We start from the raw sequence: 19,209 nt of genomic DNA, 5'->3' as shown, positions 1-19,209 counted from the left end.
AGGCACAGGCAGACTCTTACTGTGAAGGTTCTGCCCGTGTCTGGTCTATGGGCAACACAGAGAGGACTCTTACTGTGAAGGTTCTGCCCGTGTCTGGTCTATGGGCGACACAGATAACTCTTACTGTGAAGGTTCCGCCCGTGCCTTGGTCTATGGGCGACACAGAGGACTCTTACTGTGAAGGTTCTACCCGTGTCTGGTCTATGGGCGACACAGAGGACTCTTACTGTGAAGGTTCTGCCCGTGTCTGGTCTTTGGGCGACACAGAAGACTCTTACTGTGAAGGTTCTGCCCGTGTCTGGTCTATGGGCGACACAGAATACTCTTACTGTGAAGGTTCTGCCCGTGTCTGGTCTATGGGCGACACAGAATACTCTTACTGTGAAGGTTCTGCCCGTGTCTGGTCTATGGGCGACACAGAGAGGACTCTTACTATGAAGGTTCTGCCAGTGTCTGGTCTATGGGCGACACAGAGAGGACTCTTACTATGAAGGTTCTGCCCGTGTCTGGTCTATGGGCGACACAGAGGACTCTTACTGTGAAGGTTCTGCCCGTGCCTTGGTCTATGGGCGACACAGAGGACTCTTACTGTGAAGGTTCTGCCCGTGTCTGGTCTATGGGCGACACAGAGGACTCTTACTGTGAAGGTTCTGCCCGTGTCTGGTCTATGGGCGACACAGAATACTCTTACTGTGAAGGTTCTGCCCGTGTCTGGTCTATGGGCGACACAGAGAGGACTCTTACTATGAAGGTTCTGCCAGTGTCTGGTCTATAGGAGACACAGAGGACTCTTACTGTGAAGGTTCTGCCCGTGTCTGGTCTATGGGCGACACAGAGACTCTTACTGTGAAGGTTCTGCCCGTGTCTGGTCTATGGGCGACACAGAGGACTCTTACTGTGAAGGTTCTGCCCGTGTCTGGTCTATGGGCGACACAGAGGACTCTTACTGTGAAGGTTCTGCCAGTGTCTGGTCTATGGGCGACACAGAGGACTCTTACTATGAAGGTTCTGCCCGTGTCTAGTCTATGGGCGACACAGGACTCTTACTGTGAAGGTTCTGCCCGTGTCTGGTCTATGGGCGACACAGAGGACTCTTACTGTGAAGGTTCTGCCCGTGTCTGGTCTATGGGCGACACAGAGGACTCTTACTGTGAAGGTTCTGCCCGTGTCTGGTCTATGGGCGACACAGAGGACTCTTACTGTGAAGGTTCTGCCCGTGTCTGGTCTATGGGAGACACAGAGGACTCTTACTGTGAAGGTTCTGCCCGTGCCTGGTCTATGGGCGACACAGAGGACTCTTACTGTGAAGGTTCTGCCCGTGTCTGGTCTATGGGCGACAGGGGGGGGGGGGACTCTTACTGTGAAGTCGCTGCCCGAGGCCGCGACTGCTGACTCACGGTGACTGTGCCGCTCTCCTCGGCCCAGAACCGGGGCCGAGAGGACGAGGAGAGGACGAAGTGAGACGAGGTGAGGGGGTAACGACGCGCGGGGGTGGGAAGAGAAAGAGGTGAAGAGGGAGAGACGAGGAGTGATGAGGTGAGGTGGAGATCGAGACGCGAGGTGGGGAATCGGAGCAGGAAGACGGGGTGGGTGGGGGGCGGGGAGCAGCAAGAGAGCGGGAAACGATGTGAGGGTGATGAGGGGAGCGAGGGAAGGCGAGGAGAGGTGAGGGGAGGTGGGGAGGATAGATGACAAGAGGTGAGGGAGACGAGGTGAGGAGAGATTGAGAGACGAGGTGAGGCCGTGGCGGCGCCTATGGTGGTTTGTGATTGTTGATGTCGAGGCTGTGGTTGACAATGTGATTGTTGACTGTCGCTGTTGTAGACTGTGGTTGTAGACTGTGGTTGTAGAGGCCTTGTTGATATTGTGGTTGCTGTTGTAGACTGTGGTTGTAGAGGCCTTGTTGACATTGTGGTTGCTGTTGTAGACTGTGGTTGTAGACTGTGGTTGTAGACTGTGGTTGTAGAGGCCTTGTTGACATTGTGGTTGCTGTTGTAGACTGGTTGTTGACTGTGGTTGTAGACTGTGGTTGTTGACTGTGGTTGTAGACTGTGGTTGTAGAGGCCTTGTTGACATTGTGGTTGCTGTTGTAGACTGTGGTTGTAGACTATGGTTGTAGAGAGGCCTTGTTGACATTGTGGTTGCTGTTGTAGACTGTGGTTGTAGACTATGGTTGTAGACTGTGGTTGTAGACTGTGGTTGTAGAGGCCTTGTTGACATTGTGGTTGCTGTTGTAGACTGTGGTTGTAGACTATGGTTGTAGAGAGGCCTTGTTGACATTGTGGTTGCTGTTGTAGACTGTGGTTGTTGACTGGTTGTTGACTGTGGTTGTAGAAGCCTTGTTGACATTGTGGTTGCTGTTGTAGACTGTGGTTGTAGACTGTGGTTGTTGACTGTGGTTGTAGAGGCCTTGTTGACATTGTGGTTGCTGTTGTAGACTGGTTGTTGACTATGGTTGAGATCGTGGTTGTAGAGGCCTTGACATTGTGGTTGCTGTTGTAGACTGTGGTTGTTGACTATGGTTGTTGACTGTGGTTGTAGAGGCCTTGTTGACATTGTGGTTGCTGTTGTAGACTGTGGTTGTAGACTGTGGTTGTTGACTGTGGTTGTAGAGGCCTTGTTGACATTGTGGTTGCTGTTGTAGACTATGGTTGTTAACTGTGGTTGTAGAGAGGCCTTGGGGACATTGTGTTTGCTGTTGTAGACTGTGGTTGTAGACTGTGGTTGTTGACTGTGGTTGTAGAGGCCTTGTTGACATTGTGGTTGCTGTTGTAGACTGTGGTTGTAGACTGTGGTTGTTGACTGTGGTTGTAGAGGCCTTGTTGACATTGTGGTTGCTGTTGTAGACTATGGTTGTTAACTGTGGTTGTAGAGAGGCCTTGGGGACATTGTGGTTGCTGTTGTAGACTGTGGTTGTTGACTATGGTTGTAGACTATGGTTGTAGAGGCCTTGTTGACATTGTGTTTGCTGTTGTAGACTGTGGTTGTAGACTGTGGTTGTTGACTGTGGTTGTAGAGGCCTTGTTGACATTGTGGTTGCAGTTGTAGACTGTGGTTGTTGACTATGGTTGTAGACTGTGGTTGTGGAGAGGCCTTGGGGACATTGTGGTTGCTGTTGTAGACTGTGGTTGTAGACTATGGTTGTAGACTATGGTTGTAGAGGCCTTGTTGACATTGTGGTTGCTGTTGTAGACTGTGGTTGTTGACTATGGTTGTAGACTATGGTTGTAGAGAGGCCTTGTTGACATTGTGGTTGCTGTTGTAGACTGTGGTTGTTGACTGGTTGTTGACTGTGGTTGTAGAAGCCTTGTTGACATTGTGGTTGCTGTTGTAGACTGTGGTTGTAGACTGTGGTTGTTGACTGTGGTTGTAGAGGCCTTGTTGACATTGTGGTTGCTGTTGTAGACTGGTTGTTGACTATGGTTGAGATCGTGGTTGTAGAGGCCTTGACATTGTGGTTGCTGTTGTAGACTGTGGTTGTAGACTGTGGTTGTAGACTATGGTTGTTGACTGTGGTTGTAGAGGCCTTGTTGACATTGTGGTTGCTGTTGTAGACTGTGGTTGTAGACTGTGGTTGTTGACTGTGGTTGTAGAGGCCTTGTTGACATTGTGGTTGCTGTTGTAGACTATGGTTGTTAACTGTGGTTGTAGAGAGGCCTTGGGGACATTGTGGTTGCTGTTGTAGACTGTGGTTGTTGACTATGGTTGTAGACTATGGTTGTAGAGGCCTTGTTGACATTGTGTTTGCTGTTGTAGACTGTGGTTGTAGACTGTGGTTGTTGACTGTGGTTGTAGAGGCCTTGTTGACATTGTGGTTGCTGTTGTAGACTATGGTTGTTAACTGTGGTTGTAGAAAGGCCTTGGGGACATTGTGTTTGCTGTTGTAGACTGTGGTTGTAGACTGTGGTTGTTGACTGTGGTTGTAGAGGCCTTGTTGACATTGTGGTTGCTGTTGTAGACTATGGTTGTTAACTGTGGTTGTAGAGAGGCCTTGGGGACATTGTGGTTGCTGTTGTAGACTGTGGTTGTTGACTATAGTTGTAGACTATGGTTGTAGAGGCCTTGTTGACATTGTGGTTGCAGTTGTAGACTGTGGTTGTTGACTATGGTTGTAGACTGTGGTTGTGGAGAGGCCTTGGGGACATTGTGGTTGCTGTTGTAGACTGTGGTTGTAGACTATGGTTGTAGACTATGGTTGTAGAGGCCTTGTTGACATTGTGGTTGCTGTTGTAGACTGTGGTTGTAGACTGTGGTTGTAGAGGCCTTGTTGACATTGTGGTTGCTGTTGTAGACTGTGGTTGTTGACTATGGTTGAGATCGTGGTTGTAGAGGCCTTGACATTGTGGTTGCTGTTGTAGACTGTGGTTGTAGACTGTGGTTGTAGAGGCCTTGTTGACATTGTGGTTGCTGTTGTAGACTGTGGTTGTAGAAGCCTTGGGGACATTGTGGTGCTATGGCTGTTGAGATTGTGGTTGTTGACTGGTTGTAGAGACCGTGTTGACATTATGGTTGCTCTAGCTGTTGTAGACTGTGGCTGTTGTAGGCTGTGGTTGTAGAGGCCCTTTTTAACGTTGTAGTTGTAACTGTTGTAGACTGTGGCTGTTGTAGACTGTGGTTGTTGGCTGTGGTTGACGTCTTGGTTGTTGGGGGGCCTTGGTGACAATGTGGTTGTTGATGTAGTGTGGCTGTCGACAATTGAAGGTGTTAGGTTTGATATTGTCGTTGGTTGTGTGATTATTGAGACTGGTTGAGGTTTTGGTCGAGGACTGTGATTGTGTTTTGTTGAGGTTGTTAATCGTAGTTGCTGCAATTGTGGTGGTTGTTGCTGATTGTTGTGGTTGTTGGTCGGCTCCGTATCATAGTGCTGGTGGTAGTTTTAGTCGTTGTAGTTATAAGTACAGTACGGTAGTGGCATTTGGTGGTAGTGGTTGTATTACAGAGGAAGGTGTTGTATATTTGGTGGTGGTGGTTGTAGTCATGGTGTAGTTTTTGCAGGATAGTACAGTAGCGGTTTTTGCTCGTGGGAGTTGTGGTGGTGGTTGTTGTATGGGTTGGTCTCATAGTTGTGGTTAGTGTAGTTTGTGGTTGTTGGGGGAGTTTTGATAATTATCGTGTTGTAATAATTACCCCCCCCCCACTAATAATGCTAATTTACATAATACTACTTATGATGGTAATGGTTGTGGTGATGGTGTGGTGGTGATAATAGTGTGGCTTGTGTAACTCATAACTGGGAGTGACACAAAGGTGGCTTGGAATTCGTTTGTCGTGTCCCCACCACTACCACCACCCCTCACACTAACACACATGTCCTTATGAGCCTTGATAGTTGCTTACAAACCGTGAATGTCTCACGCAGTTCATTTTGTCTTTTTCTACCATCCCTGACAGGTTGCGATCTCGAGACAGCCTTTGCGGGCTGGAGATGATGCCCTGGGAGTTGTCTCACTAGACAGCAGCAATTGCCGAGTGATGGGTGCACGTGGTGGATCCGAAAACGCCACCTCCAACGGCACTGCACAACTGCGGCCGACAACCATAATCATAGTCACAACTATAGCCACAACCTCAAACGCACCCTTAGCTGAGCAACCTGAACCGTGATCAACGATAGTGACCACACCTGTTTTGGTGTCTCCGATTCACAACGACACAACAAAATCAATCACACTGGTACATATATTCTCCAACAGCCCGCCAAAACCACAATCGACCTCATCTGCCCCTGTGTCTCCACGTATTTCACCGTATCTCCCGCTGCCACCTTTCTCCTCCTGTGACTTCCATATCCCCCTATCTTTTTCCGCCGTCCTGTGTCTTGTGCCTCCCTTCTTCTTCCTGTGCTTTCCTTCTTCCTGTATCTCCTCGTTCCTCTCTTAATCCGTGTGCCCCACCAGTATTCCAACCGTGCCGCCCCCGGCCCGTATCTCCCTGGCCATGTCTGAGGACCGTGACTGCGACTCCCCGTGCCCCCCATATCTCCCCACGCCGTCCCCGGGGAATCAGTGTGGCTCAGAACCATGGGGCTGCGGGGCGGTGGTGCTGCCCTCCATGCGGGGCGCCGGCGTTCTTGACTACTCGCTTGAAGGCCACGCCGTCTCCGCTTTCACCGTGCTCAACGATCTACGGCTGCGCAGGCAGCTGTGTGACGTGACGCTGCGCGTGCGGGCCGGTGGGGACGAAAAGGACGTGGAGGCGCACAAGGTAAAGACACGGAGGGATGACACGGGGACATGCGGGAGGGAAGACAGTATTAGGGGGGGCACATAGGGAAGATAAAGGAAACAAGGGGTAGACACGAGATGATGGGGGATAACACGGGGACTCAAGAAAGCAGGTAAATATGTAAATATAGTGTCACAGGGAGACAGGGACAAGAGAAGGGAGACAGAAGAACAAGGAAAAATGCAGGGAGGCATGAGGAGGCGTTGGAAGACATGAGGACAAGAGGAACGTTGAAATGCATGATGTTGAGACACAGTGACACACAGGAGGGTGGACAGAAGATGGAGGGGTGGATAAGAGACACTGAAAGGCATGAATTTACAGGAACACAGGGAGATACTAATACCGGGAGAGGAAAGACACAAGTAACGCGTTATGTGCAGGGAGACACTGGGTGGTTCGGGGAATACGGGAAAACAGGAAGAGAAGGGAGACATGAAGCACAAATTTAGATGCCTTGAGACATGGGGAGAGACACAAGACATTGTGAAGAGAGAGACATTGAGGTACACATGATGAAGACAAATAATATGTAGATATGGGAATTTAAGAGAGACAGATAATTGATGGGAGGCATGGAGAGGTGAAAGGAAATATGGGAGAAGCAGGGTAAGGGGAGGTGCTGGCAGTTACAGGGGGAACATGGGGAGACACGGGCAGAGGGGAAGGTGAAGATCGGCACAGGAAGACACGGGGAGGATTTTAGGACCAGACGAGATACCGGATGGAGGCAGTGAGAGACAGAAGGAGATTGGGGCAACACAGGGAAACTCTGGGAGGCACGGGGTTACATTGGGAGGAGAAAGGTGGTATGGGGCGGTATGGAGGTGGGCAGGCCTCAGTAAAGTTATGTGGCCAGGAGTTCGCTATTCACCTTGGTGTGTCCACTCATGTCATCACTATTTAACAGTCGGCCACACCAAAACAAAGCACCTGCCTCAGTACTTTGTTTCATCAATCACTCCAGCCCCTCAACTCTCCATAAGCGATGTGGTATTCATAGAGAAGGTGGAGGAGTTCCTGTACCTGGGCAGTGTACTTATAGCCAGTTCTGGTTTAGCAGCAGAGGGCCTACTCTGAATCAGTTCAGCGGAATTATCTTTTCATTGGCTGCTTAACGTTGGCCTGTCGCTCCACATGAAACTCTGGGTCTTCTCGGCCACAGTCATGCCCTCAATTCTCTATACTTACAAAATGTGGACCCCTATAGAGGAATACCTGAGCCAGTTTGAAACATCTCTGACAGAACCATGAGAGATCTGGAAATAGTCCCATCAATGAGCTCCCAGCAGGCATAGTTGTGTTGGCTGGGTCGTGTAGCCTGCTTGTCCAGCCACTGTCTCTGTGGAGGCGGTTCGTGAAGGTCGCTACTGGGCAGTTGGAGAAAATTGCATCCAGCAATGAAGGAGGGTGGAGGAGCGATGCTCACAACAACGAGCAGAGCGTAACGCAGTTAAAGTATGTAAAGTTGGAACAGTGGGGAGAACAAGTGGAGCATCTGCTAGTCATCTCAGTTAACCCATAATAAATGGGCCTGTCCCGTGGTCTCCTGGCAGCAAAACTTCGACACTTCGTATGCATTAGAGGTGCACCTAGCCAGACATAATCACCATCATGACGTCACAACTATTTACTGGCAAATGCTAATTCTGTAATGATTGAGTGTGTAAGGAGGTATGTAAATAGTGGGGAGCGGTGGTGTAGCGATTAGCGCGCTGCGCTACGAATTCAGCGACCAAGGTTTTGTTTCCTGCTCATAGTAAACACCAATGACGATTATCTAAACCGGTCCTGGGCCTTCCCTATGTCGACTCAGCCTCAAATGAATGCCTGGTGCAGTGTGCAAACATCGCCACTTGGGAGACAAAGGCGGCCGGGCGTGGTGCTGGCCACCCACTCCCTCGTGTGCCATGCAGGCCTTCATAGGTGCTCGCTAACAGCACTTGCCCCAACAGTCTGTTAAGGCTATACATGGGATCTTTTTTTGTTTGTAAATCAATACATTAGTGTATGACTGAATGTGTAAATGTGTTTGTGATAAAGTGTGTGAGTAACTTTATGAATGAGTGCATGAGTGATTGCATGAGTAAGTGAACATGTGTGTGAGGGAGAAAGTGAGTTTATAAGTAGAGAGTGGGAGCATCGTAGTTGGTGCACCGCATTACAAACCCGGCAACCTGAGTTTAATTCCCACTCGCGGCCAACTTAAGTTTCATATATCTGAACTGGTCCTGGACCTGCCATACGTTGCCTTAAATGAGTACTTTGTGTGGTGTCTAAGCATCTACATTTGGGTGGATGGGCATGTTGCTATCCACGGTATCCAATGTCGACCTTTATAGCTGCTTGCTAACAGCACTCGCCCTGAACAGTGTGTTGTATAAGTGAGTGTGTTGGTAAGCGAGTGTGTCGCTGTGTCCCTGTACCCCATGCCAGGTGGTGCTGGCCTCCTGTAGCCCCGTGTTCCGAGCCATGTTCACAGCTGGGCTGAAGGAGAGCGCCATGGAGGTTGTCACCATAGAGGGCGTCCACCCCAAGGTCACTCACTCAACAACTCGCCCACTTAGACATTCACTCAATCACTCATTACTACTCACCCACCCACACTCTGCCACTAAACCTCTTAAAAATTATCTCAATCGCTCATCTACTTACTCATACACTTGCTCCCTCACCCCCTTACCTATGCCCTCACAACCAACTGACTTAATCACCCACTCATCCTCTTACTCAATTACACACATACCCAACTCAGCAAACCACTCTCCCATTCACTGACGCATTCAATCATATTTACCCACTCACTTATCTACCCACTAAAGCATACACTATCTTACTGTCTGATCACTCACACACACTATGATGATTGTGTATGTTTGGTGTGTGTATGCAGTGCCTTTGTCAGTTCGTGTGCGTTAATGTGCGGGTAAAGTGATGGCGCAGTGCATAGCGCACTACGCTACAAACCCGGTAACCCAAGTAAAATTTCTTCACACAGCTCACATCAGTGGTGAATATTTGAACCAGTCCTGGCCCTCCCCCATGACAATTCAGCCTCAAATGAATACCTGGTGCAGTGTGTAATCATTAATACTTGAGAAACAAAGGCTGTCGGATGTGGTGTTGGTCACCCACCCCCTCCTATGTCGTTCTGGCCCTCATAGGTGTTTGCTAACAGCACTTGCCCCAACAGCCTGTAAAGGCTATACAGGGGATCTTTGTCTTCGGTATATGTGGGTGTGTATATGTATGTGTGTATACGTCTGTGTGTAGGTGATGGAGCGGCTGGTGGAGTTTGCGTACACGGCGCGCGTCTCCGTGGGCGAACGTTGTGTGCTGCACGTGATGAGCGGGGCCGCCATGTACCAAATGGACGCCGTCGTCACCGCCTGCTGTGACTTCCTGCTCAAGCAGCTGGACCCGAGCAATGCCATCGGCATCGCCAGCTTCGCCGAGCACATCGGCTGCACGGAGCTGCAGAGGGGCGCGCGCGACTACATCTACCGGCACTTTAGCGAGGTTTCAACTCGCACATGTACACTACACCGTGTACACTATCCTGTGTGCACTGTGCACAAGGAGAGTGTCCACGACAACTGTACACAATTTGCAGAGTTCCAGAGAGGCGCGTGCAACTGCGTCTAATGCCACTTCGATAAGATGTCTCACACAATATACTCCGACACAAACAGATTATACGTGACAGGATGCACACTGTACCATATACACTACGGCTGGTACACATTGGCATCACGATTTCACTCAAGAGGTTGTATTTTTGTGTCTTGTTTTTTTATCATCTCTCTCGTATGGTCTGTCTGCTTCAATTTGTTAGTAGGAGGACTTCTCTAACCAGTCTCTCACTGTGTCTCTGTTTTTCCCATCTCGGGTTTTCTAACAGGAGTTTTATAACATGTCTCCTATGTCTTTTTCTGTCTTGCCATGTCTTAAGTGTGCAAATGGGAGGAGTTGTGTAAAACCAACTCCCTATCTCCCACTGTCTCCCGCTTGTCTCTGTGTCACTATCTCCCTGCGTCCCTAGCGTTTCAGATGGAAGTCCTCCATAACTGGTCTTGCCATCTCCCTGTGTCCCTGCTGTCTCAGGTGTGCAAACAGGAGGAGTTCTATAACCTGTCCCACTGCCAGCTGCTGACTCTGATCAGCCGTGACGAGCTGAACGTGCGCTGCGAGTCGGAGGTCTACAACGCGTGCCTCGAGTGGGTTCGCTACGACTGCGCCAACCGTCGGCCCTACATACACGCCCTGATCAACGCCGTGCGCTGCCACTCTCTCACACCCAGCTTCCTGCAGGTGCTTGCGGGGCACACACGGACACGTGCAAGTACACACAGACATGTGCAGGTACATAAGGACGTATGTAAATGGACAGGTTTTGTCCAGGTACACAAAAACAAAGATCCCCCATGTAGCCCACGCAGAGCATTCGGGCAAGGGCTGTGAGGGAGCACCTATGAAGGTCGCCATGACACTTTGGGGGGGGTAATGTGGCCAGCACCACGCCCAGCTGCCTTTGTCTCCTCAATGCTGATGTTTACACAGCGCACAAGATTGTCATTTATGGCCGATTCAACCTAGAAGGAGGCCCATGACTGTTTTAGATATTTGTCATTTATGTTGACTGTGAGTGGAAATAGCACTTGGATATCTGGTTTTGTAGTGGAGTGTGCTAACCGCTACGCTGTCGCTCCCCAGCTATAAACGGACGCATGCACACACAAGTGCTGAATTGCGGCAGTGGTGGGTGGATGCCCACGATCCAGCGCTTTGGAGGCAAGAGTTAGCAGATCGTTCAGAGATTTATTGGAGCCGTGAGGTGGCTAGCAGAAGGCAGTACAGAAAGTGCGGACATTTGAGTGTTACGTTCCCTCACCTCCCCTTCACCTACCTGTGTGTACCGTGCCCCCGTGTCGCAGGCTCAGCTACAGAAGTGTGAGCTGCTGAGGTCAGACTCTGCTTGCAAGGACTACCTGGCACGCGTCTTCCACGAGCTCACGCTGCACCAGCCCAGTGCCTGCGCAGCCAAGGGCCGCACCCCTGCCGTGCCCCAGCTCGTATACACGGTGAGCACACTCCAAGAACACTAAACACGTACAAAGACCTCCGTATAGCCTTTAACAGACTGTTGGGGCGAGTGCTGGTCACGAACACCTATGAAAGGCCAGCACGGCAAACGAGGGGGTGCGTAGCCAGCACAATGCCCGACCGCTTTTGTCTTTCCAGTGGCGATGTTTACACATCTTACCAGCTACTAATTTTTGAGGCCGAGTCCACCTCGGGGAGGCCCAGGACTGGTTCAGATAATTGTCACTGGTGTTGGCCGTGAGCGGGATTCGATCTCGGGTCGTCGCGTTCATAGCGCAGCGCGCCAACCGTTGCACTGCCGCTCTCCCCTAAACACAGAAAGTATACAACAACAACAACAACAACCGCCATTCGCCACTAAGTAGCGGTGACGTCACCACGACGTTTGTGCCAGGACATGTGCACCTTGAGGCCACGTGGAGTGTCGAACGCCCGCTGGCAGGAGGTCACGGGGCAGACCCAGGTGCCACGGGTCGACTGACTGAGATGAGTGGCTGATGCACCACCTGTGCCCCCTACGGTGCCAACCTGCTGTGCTTTAGCCACCCGGCGCTCCGCTCGTTGTTGTGAGCGTCGCTCCTCTGCCCTCCGTTGTTGTTGGAGGGCGACTACCTCCAACTGCCGAGTAGCGTCCTTCACGAGCCTCCTCCACAGAGGCCGATCTTGACACTGCTGGTACCAGTCATCGGCAAGTCCACTCAGCTCCACGTTCTCCTGTACCACATCACTCCATCTCTTCTTTAGCCCGTGCCGCGCCCGTTTAGCCCCCTCGATCCGGCCGAACAAAAGCTGTTTCGGCATGCGGTGGCTGGGCATGCGGGCTACATGACCCAGCCATCGCAGCCTTGCCCGCCGGAGGAGCTCACTGATGGGACCTTGCCCAGATCTTTCAAGGATTTGTGAGCTCCTCACACAATCCAGTCTGGTTAAACCCAGGATGGATCGTAGGCAGGCCAGCCTAAATGTTTCTAACCGGCGAAGATGTTCGATTAGGGAGGTCCACGTTTCGCACGCGTAGAGAAGGGAGGGAATGACCGTGGCTGAGAAGACCTGAAGCTTAGTGCGGAGCGACAGACCAGGTATCTTCCACACAGCGTTACGCAACCGATGAAAAGATATTGCCGCTCGACTGATTCGGAGTGAGACCTCTGCTGTTAAACTGGAGCCGGTCATAAGCACACTTCCCAGCTATGCCCCATCACCGATTGGGAGTTGTGAGGGTGGAGTGTCCGATGGTACAAAATATTCAGGCAGGTGCTTAGTTTTGGTGGGGCTGATGGTAAGGCCCCATCTCTTAGTGGCACGCTCCAGTCTCAGCAGCAGCGTCTCCAACACACACGCACACATCATCTACACACTACACCACACACACTGCACCCCCGCAGTGCCCCATCTCTTATACACAGTGCACACACTCCACATACACTAAACACAGATTCACACATACTCATATACACCATCCATACCAGTGATGGACAACCTAGACGAGTCGGTGGGCCACATGAGTGGCCCTTCTTCACCGCAGTAGGCTGCTAGCTTGAAATCGTGCTTGTGCACTAATCATGACCACACATAGCCCTAAATACACTTAGACCAGGCCACCACAAGGGGCTCCATGAGCTGCATGTGTTGGGCAGGTTGCCCAACACTGATCTATACACGACACCACAGACACCACACTCGTCGTGCCCCAGCTTATATACATGGTAACTATGCACCACGTATACATGTACATGCACACTCCACCATGCTCCTTTCACTGCTCCTCCCAATGATGCCTTCCCTGCTTTTCCAGCTGCTCCCCCTCTTCCTTCTCCTGTTCCTCATCCTCACGTTTCTCCTCCTGCTCCTCCCCCCACCCACACCCCCTTCCTCCCCCTTGCCCCGTGGTCGCAGGTGGGCGGGTACCTACGCCAGTCCCTGCCGAGCGTGGAGGCGTGGTGCCCCGGCCGCACGTCGTGGCTGCGCCTGTCCGACCTGCCGGTGCCGCGCTCGGGGCTGGCGAGCTGCGTGGTGCACGGCCTGCTCTACGCCGCTGGCGGCCGCAACAACTCCCCCGACGGCAACACCGACTCGTCGGCGCTCGACTGCTTCAACCCCATGAGCAACCAGTGGACCCGCCGGCAGCCCATGAGCGTGGCGCGCAACCGTGTCGGCCTCGGCGTCATCGACGGGCTCATCTACGCCGTGGGGGGCTCTCACGGGTGCATGCACCACAGCAGCGTCGAGAGGTGGGAGACATGGGTTGGTGGGGGGGGACATGGGTTGGTGGGGGGGGACATGGGTTGGTGGGGGGGGGGGTGCTCAGGGGTGGGGGTTTGGCGAGATGCGGGAACAACACCGGAGCGTGTCTCAGCTGGAGGTGGAGAGAAATAGGGAGACATGGGGGGGGGATTAGAGGGGGAGACATTGGGAGACGCGGGGTCAGAGAGTGACTCAGCTGCAGGTGAAGAGAAATAGGGAGACATGAAGGATTCGAGAAAGAGACGTGGGAAGATACAGGGACAGGTGAGTTAAGAGTAGCGTGGACAGGTGAGATAAGGACACGGAAATATGGGTGAGACGTGGGAACACATGCGTTACCCGCACCACAGTAGTGTGGAGAGGTCGGGACGAAGGGCGGGAGGTGTAGCAGGGGATACAGGGGACAACGAGACAGGGGAGACATGGGTGTCTCCACCATGGCAATGTCGAGAGGTGGAGATGAGATTGACAGGGGGGATAGGGATAAACATATGGGACACAAATACAGGGGGACACAGCAGGATACAAGGACATACCCATCCATGCCATGGACACCTCACACAGGTGTCTGCACCACATTAGCATGGAGAGTGAGGACAAGTAGGGGAAACAACGGGTAACAGGTACATGGGTAGACAGGAAAAGACGTGTGTCTAAACTAAAGCACTGTGGAGAGATGAAGATGAAAGTGGAGATGGGTGATATGGGGGAAACACAGGTACATGGGTGTTTAAACCACATCCATGTCGAGCGTAGGCAGTGGAAACTGAAAGTGGAGGACACCAGGCCTGTGCATGATTTGTGTTTTTCTCTGTCCCCGTGTCCCCCACTGTCTCTTTTCCCCATGCTCTCCCATGTATCCTCGTATGCCTCTGTTTCCCTTGCTTGTCTCTTTGTGTGTTCCAGCGTCTCCCACTATTTATTTGTATGTCCCCGAGTGCCCTGTCTCTATGTTTTACTGTGTCTCTCTGTACTCCCATGTGTGTTTTTGTGTCCCATCTCCCTGTGTGTCCATGTCCCTTCGTGTCATTTTGGCCTGTCCACTCATGTGTCCTTGTATGTCCTTGTGTCTCATGTTACCCTGTGTTTTGAGTGTCCTGGTTCCTTCTGTTTCCCTGTATGTATCCTTGTGTCCCTGTGTCCCCGTGTATCCCTGTGTCTCCGTGTATCCCTGTGTCCCCGTGTATCCCTATGTCCCCGTGTCCCAGGTACGATCCTGAGAGAGATGAGTGGTCTCGGGTGGAGCCCATGTCCACAGCCCGTATCGGCGTCGGCGTGGCCGTTCTGAACAGGTGACGTGAAGACACGGGGACATGGGACACACTGAGAGGCAGAGAGACACAGGGACTCACAGACACGGAGACAGATCTACACGGGGGACATGCTGGAGGCAGGAGAGACACACAGACTCTGAGACACGAGGATACAAAGACACTGAGATAAAAGACATGGACACACTGGGCAGATAAGAGAAAGAGGGAGACGTGGGAGTACACTGGAAGGCCAAGCGACATGGCATTGGGGACTTGGGGATATGGAGACATGGGACAACAAGGAGAGCTTGCGTATTCTGGGTGATGTTGTTTAGGTTGCAAAATGTAGGTTGTTGTGGTTTATTGTGTTGTCTTGGTAGTGCGATAATTGTGTGGTTGTGTAGGTTGCTGTATGCTGTAAGAGGGTTTAAGTGCTGTTGTGGTGATGCAGTGATGGTCTTTTATGGCTGTTATACCATTGCTTTATAGGTTGCTGTGCGCATCAGGAGGATTCAAGTGCCGTGTCGTGATGATTGTTGTGTGGTTACTCGTATAGTGGTGGTTGCTGTGTGGTGGCTGTAGGTTGCTCTGTACTTTAGGAGGCTTTGATTGTTGTTTTATTGTGGTAATGTAATGATGGTGGTTGTGTGGTTGTTGTAGGATGCTGTAGGTGGCTTTGAATTATATTGTGGTAGTATAGCAATGGTTATTGTGGAGTGCTTGTGTAGTTGTATTGGTTGCTGTATGCTGTAGGAGGTTTATCAGTGTTGTATAGTGATGGATGTTGGGTGGTTGTTGTAGATTGCTCTACACTATAGGAGGAGTGATGATTGTCATGTGGTTGTTGTGGCAGTATAGTGATGGTTATCATGTGGTTGTCAGTTGCTCACAACTATAGGGGGAGTGATGGTTGTCGTGTGGTTGTAGGTTGCTGTACGCTGTAGGAGGGTTTGACGGGGTGCACCGACTCTCCTCGGTTGAGTGTTATCATCCTGAAAACGATGCGTGGCTTCCGGTCGCCTCCATGGGAACCGTGCGCAGTGGAGCAGGTACGCGTGCACACACACTCACATACACATGTAAGGTGCACATACCTATACAAAACAAAAAGATCTCCCGTACTCCCTTTAACAGACTGTTGGGGCAAATGCCGTTAGCGAGCACCTATGAAGGCCGAAACGGTACATGAGGGGGTGGGTGGGCAGCACCAGGTACTCATTTAAGGCTGAGTCGATTGAGGGGGGAGGCCTTGGACCGGTTCAGATATTTGTCACCAATTTTGGCCGTAGGTGTATATACTTACACTCAGTGGATTGACAAAAGAGCTGTGTACATCGATAAGTACCGCCCATTTAAAGGTCTTTCTACATGGACTGGCACATGTACGTACTATTGCGTTAATTGATCGTTTGTGGTTGTAATTCTTGTAGTTGTGCAGTGCGGTGGTGCTCGTGAAGTTTTGTTGTGGTTGTAATAGTTGCGTTGCTGTGGTTGTTAGGAGTGGTTGCACTGGACCGATACATCTATGCGCTGGGTGGCTATGACGGCGTGGAGCAGCTGGACAGCGTAGAGCGCTACGACCCGGAGACGGACATATGGACGCCCGTGTCTCACATGAGACATCGCAGATCCGCGCTGGGCGTCACTGTCCTTGGGGGGAAGATCTACGTGCTGGGTGAGACGCAGACACACGGCAACGCCGGGGGACACACACGGGGACATAAGGGGACACGTGGGGAGACTTGGGGATGCAGGGGGAGACATAGGGACATACGTGGAGATACGGCAACACAAGGGGAGGCACCGGGGCACTTGGGAACATGGGGGGGGGGGGAACACGAGGTCATGAGGAAAACGGGGGAAGGCACAGGGACATGCGGAGAAGCCCGGGGACACACGGTGAGAATTTGTGTGGGGTGAGACACGGGGACACAGGGACACACATGGACATGAGGTTATGCTTCGGGACAGAATCTGCATGCTGGGTGAGACACGGACATGGGAACATAGAATAATCTATATAGTGGGTGAGTCACGGACAAGGCTACATGGAAACACAGACAAGGGAGAACACGGGGACATGATCAGACCAGGGACTGGACAATGACAGGGACTTGCGGTCTTGGGCTCACAAAAATGTAATCGTCTCTTTGTGTCTACCATTGTCTTCACGTGTCTGCATGTGTCCCTGTGCTCCTTTATGTGCCAGTGTTCATACATCTCCTTGTGTCCCTATGTCCCCCTGTCTCCCCCGTGTATTCTTTTGTTCCCATATCCCCCCTATCTGTCCCCATGCCCCCCCAAATTTCTCCCTGGCCCCATCTTCTTCCTACACACGTACATATATCTGCCTCTGTCCCGCTATGTCTCTCCATGTCTCCTCACTTCCCTCTGTCTTCATTACTCCCTTTTTCTCTCTCTGTTCCCGTCGCTCCATATTTGCCCCGTCCCCATATCCTTGTTTCTCTCGATGTTTACCTGTATCCCCAATGTCTACTTGTGTGCTTCTGTTGCTCTGTGTCTCCCTACGTCTCGTTATTTCCCCACGTACCCCCACATGTACCTGTGTCTACCTCTCCATGTGTCTCTGTCTGCTGTGCCACTCCATGCTCTGCCTTCTGTCCCCTTCTCCCTCCCATATCTCCCCATGTATCTCCTATTCCCCTAACACCCCATGTTTCCTCTGTCCTCGTGTCCCCCCACCGCCCCCCACCTCCACGTCTTACCCGTGTCCCAAGGCGGCTATGACGGACAGGCGTTCCTTGCCAGTGTCGAGAGTTACGACGCCGAGTTGGACACCTGGACTGAGGAGACGCCCATGGCGTCTGGGCGCAGCGGCGCCGGTGTCTCCGTCACCATGGAGCCCTGTCTCGCCCGTCTCGAGTACTGAGATATAAAGACACAGGGACATGGACCCAGAGACAAGGAGACACAGAAACGACCGTGGCGTTTGAGCAGACCGGGGCCTGCTGTCTTTCCATTACCATGGAGCCCTGTTTTTGCTGTCTCGAGTACTGAGACTCGAGGACACTGGGACATGGAAGCACGAAGACACAGGAACACAATGACACAAGGACACAGGCACAACCACTTTGTTTAAGGAGACTGAGACTGGTGTCTCTTTTTCTATGGAGCCCTGTGTCTTCCGTCTTGAGTCCTGAGACACGGAGACATGAAGACACGGGGACATGGGACAACAGGGACACAAGTAAGCAGAGGCAAGGGGATATGGAGACATGGGGAAAGGGAGACATGAAGACGTGGATACACAGAGGCACAAAAACATGGAACACATGGGGATATGGAGACACATGCATATGAAAGATTTCAGATGTGGGTGTGAAAAAATGAAAACTATGATACAGAGAGACAAGGAAATATGGACACGGAGCCATGGAAACTTGGAGATATGAAAACGTGGAGATGCAGAGACAAGGAGATGGGGAAACAGAGATAATGAGGGAGTCTGATGAGTGTGGTTGGTCACAAACACTTGTGACCCATTCACCTTTAAACTGATGTAGATCCAGTGGGTGGTAACAAGCCCCCCACCCTTACACTTTCCTGGCTCAGTGACCGTTTAACCAATCATGACTTAGTGATCGGTCACAACCACAGAGCCATCACGCCACCGGGACTGATGATGAACCCAATGACTGATGATGACCCTGAACTGAATGTGACCCTTGGGAGATAGTGACCCAATAACCGGTCACGACCTCTGGACGCTGGCGTGGAATAATGGTTGCCATTTTGAATTTCCCTTCTGAGATGGAGTCACGACGATGATGTCGGTGATGATGTCACATCTGTTAATTGTAATGATAATGTTGATATTGTTGGTGATGATGGTCACATTTATAATTGTGATGTCGATGTTAATATGTTGATGATAGTTATGTTTGTGATGTTGATGATGTGTGAATGACGGTGATGATGTTCATGATGATGAAATAATTTGCTGCTTTAAATAAAGAAGTCGGACATGAATCTAATTGTGTGCCCATGGCTTGATCGCCCATTGACCTAATTTAATGTGACCCAGGATGATGGGTAGAATGCATCTGTGCTTGTATGGACATGTGGGTATGACTATGTCCTGTAATACCTGGGTCTATCCCGTGACATGCTACCAGCGAGCCATCAACAAATCACATGACCCCAAAGTGCCACAAGCGCTGTGGTGATGTGACCGAGCCTTAAGACTTGTGAGTTATAGTTGTATCTGTGTTATTGTATGTGTTAACTTCCTCTATGCACAGTATATGTAATTGGTACCTGATACTACCAATACCACTTGTATGTGGAGACGTGTGTGTATATACATGTGCAAATATGTGGCTATGCATGCATTATGTATGTATTATGGGAATCGGTGGTGGAG

The 19,209-nt window shown here is 51.2% G+C and overlaps 1 protein-coding gene across 5 annotated transcripts; it reads left to right on the top strand.

Moving 5' to 3' along the window:
• Window positions 1–1,337: 1,337 nt before the first annotated feature.
• KEAP1 (kelch like ECH associated protein 1) lies at window positions 1,338–18,815 on the top strand. Of its 5 annotated transcripts, none has more exons than XM_032956731.2 (11): window positions 1,338–1,467; window positions 5,392–6,204; window positions 8,662–8,763; window positions 9,499–9,744; window positions 10,330–10,536; window positions 11,160–11,306; window positions 13,225–13,559; window positions 14,781–14,864; window positions 15,753–15,874; window positions 16,324–16,500; window positions 17,564–18,815. In XM_032956731.2, exons 2-11 carry the CDS (start codon window positions 5,938–5,940, stop codon window positions 17,713–17,715), a joined length of 1,839 nt encoding a protein of 612 aa, XP_032812622.1. In that variant the 5' UTR covers window positions 1,338–1,467; window positions 5,392–5,937; the 3' UTR covers window positions 17,716–18,815. The 5 variants fall into 5 exon arrangements, with proteins under 5 accessions (XP_032812622.1, XP_032812640.1, XP_032812630.1 ...); XM_032956749.2 differs by having other exon boundaries at window positions 1,352–1,536; XM_032956739.2 differs by lacking the exon at window positions 1,338–1,467 and adding an exon at window positions 1,616–1,735.
• The last annotated feature ends 394 nt before the right edge of the window (window positions 18,816–19,209 follow it).

This window comes from Petromyzon marinus, chromosome 1 (genome assembly GCF_048934315.1).
Source record: "Petromyzon marinus isolate PM22_M1 ecotype Great Lakes invasive population chromosome 1, UKy_Petmar_22M1.pri1.0, whole genome shotgun sequence".
In the NCBI taxonomy this organism is placed as follows: domain Eukaryota; kingdom Metazoa; phylum Chordata; class Hyperoartia; order Petromyzontiformes; family Petromyzontidae; genus Petromyzon; species Petromyzon marinus.
Note: the sequence above shows the minus strand (reverse complement) of the source record. Positions and strands in the feature narration are given on the sequence as shown.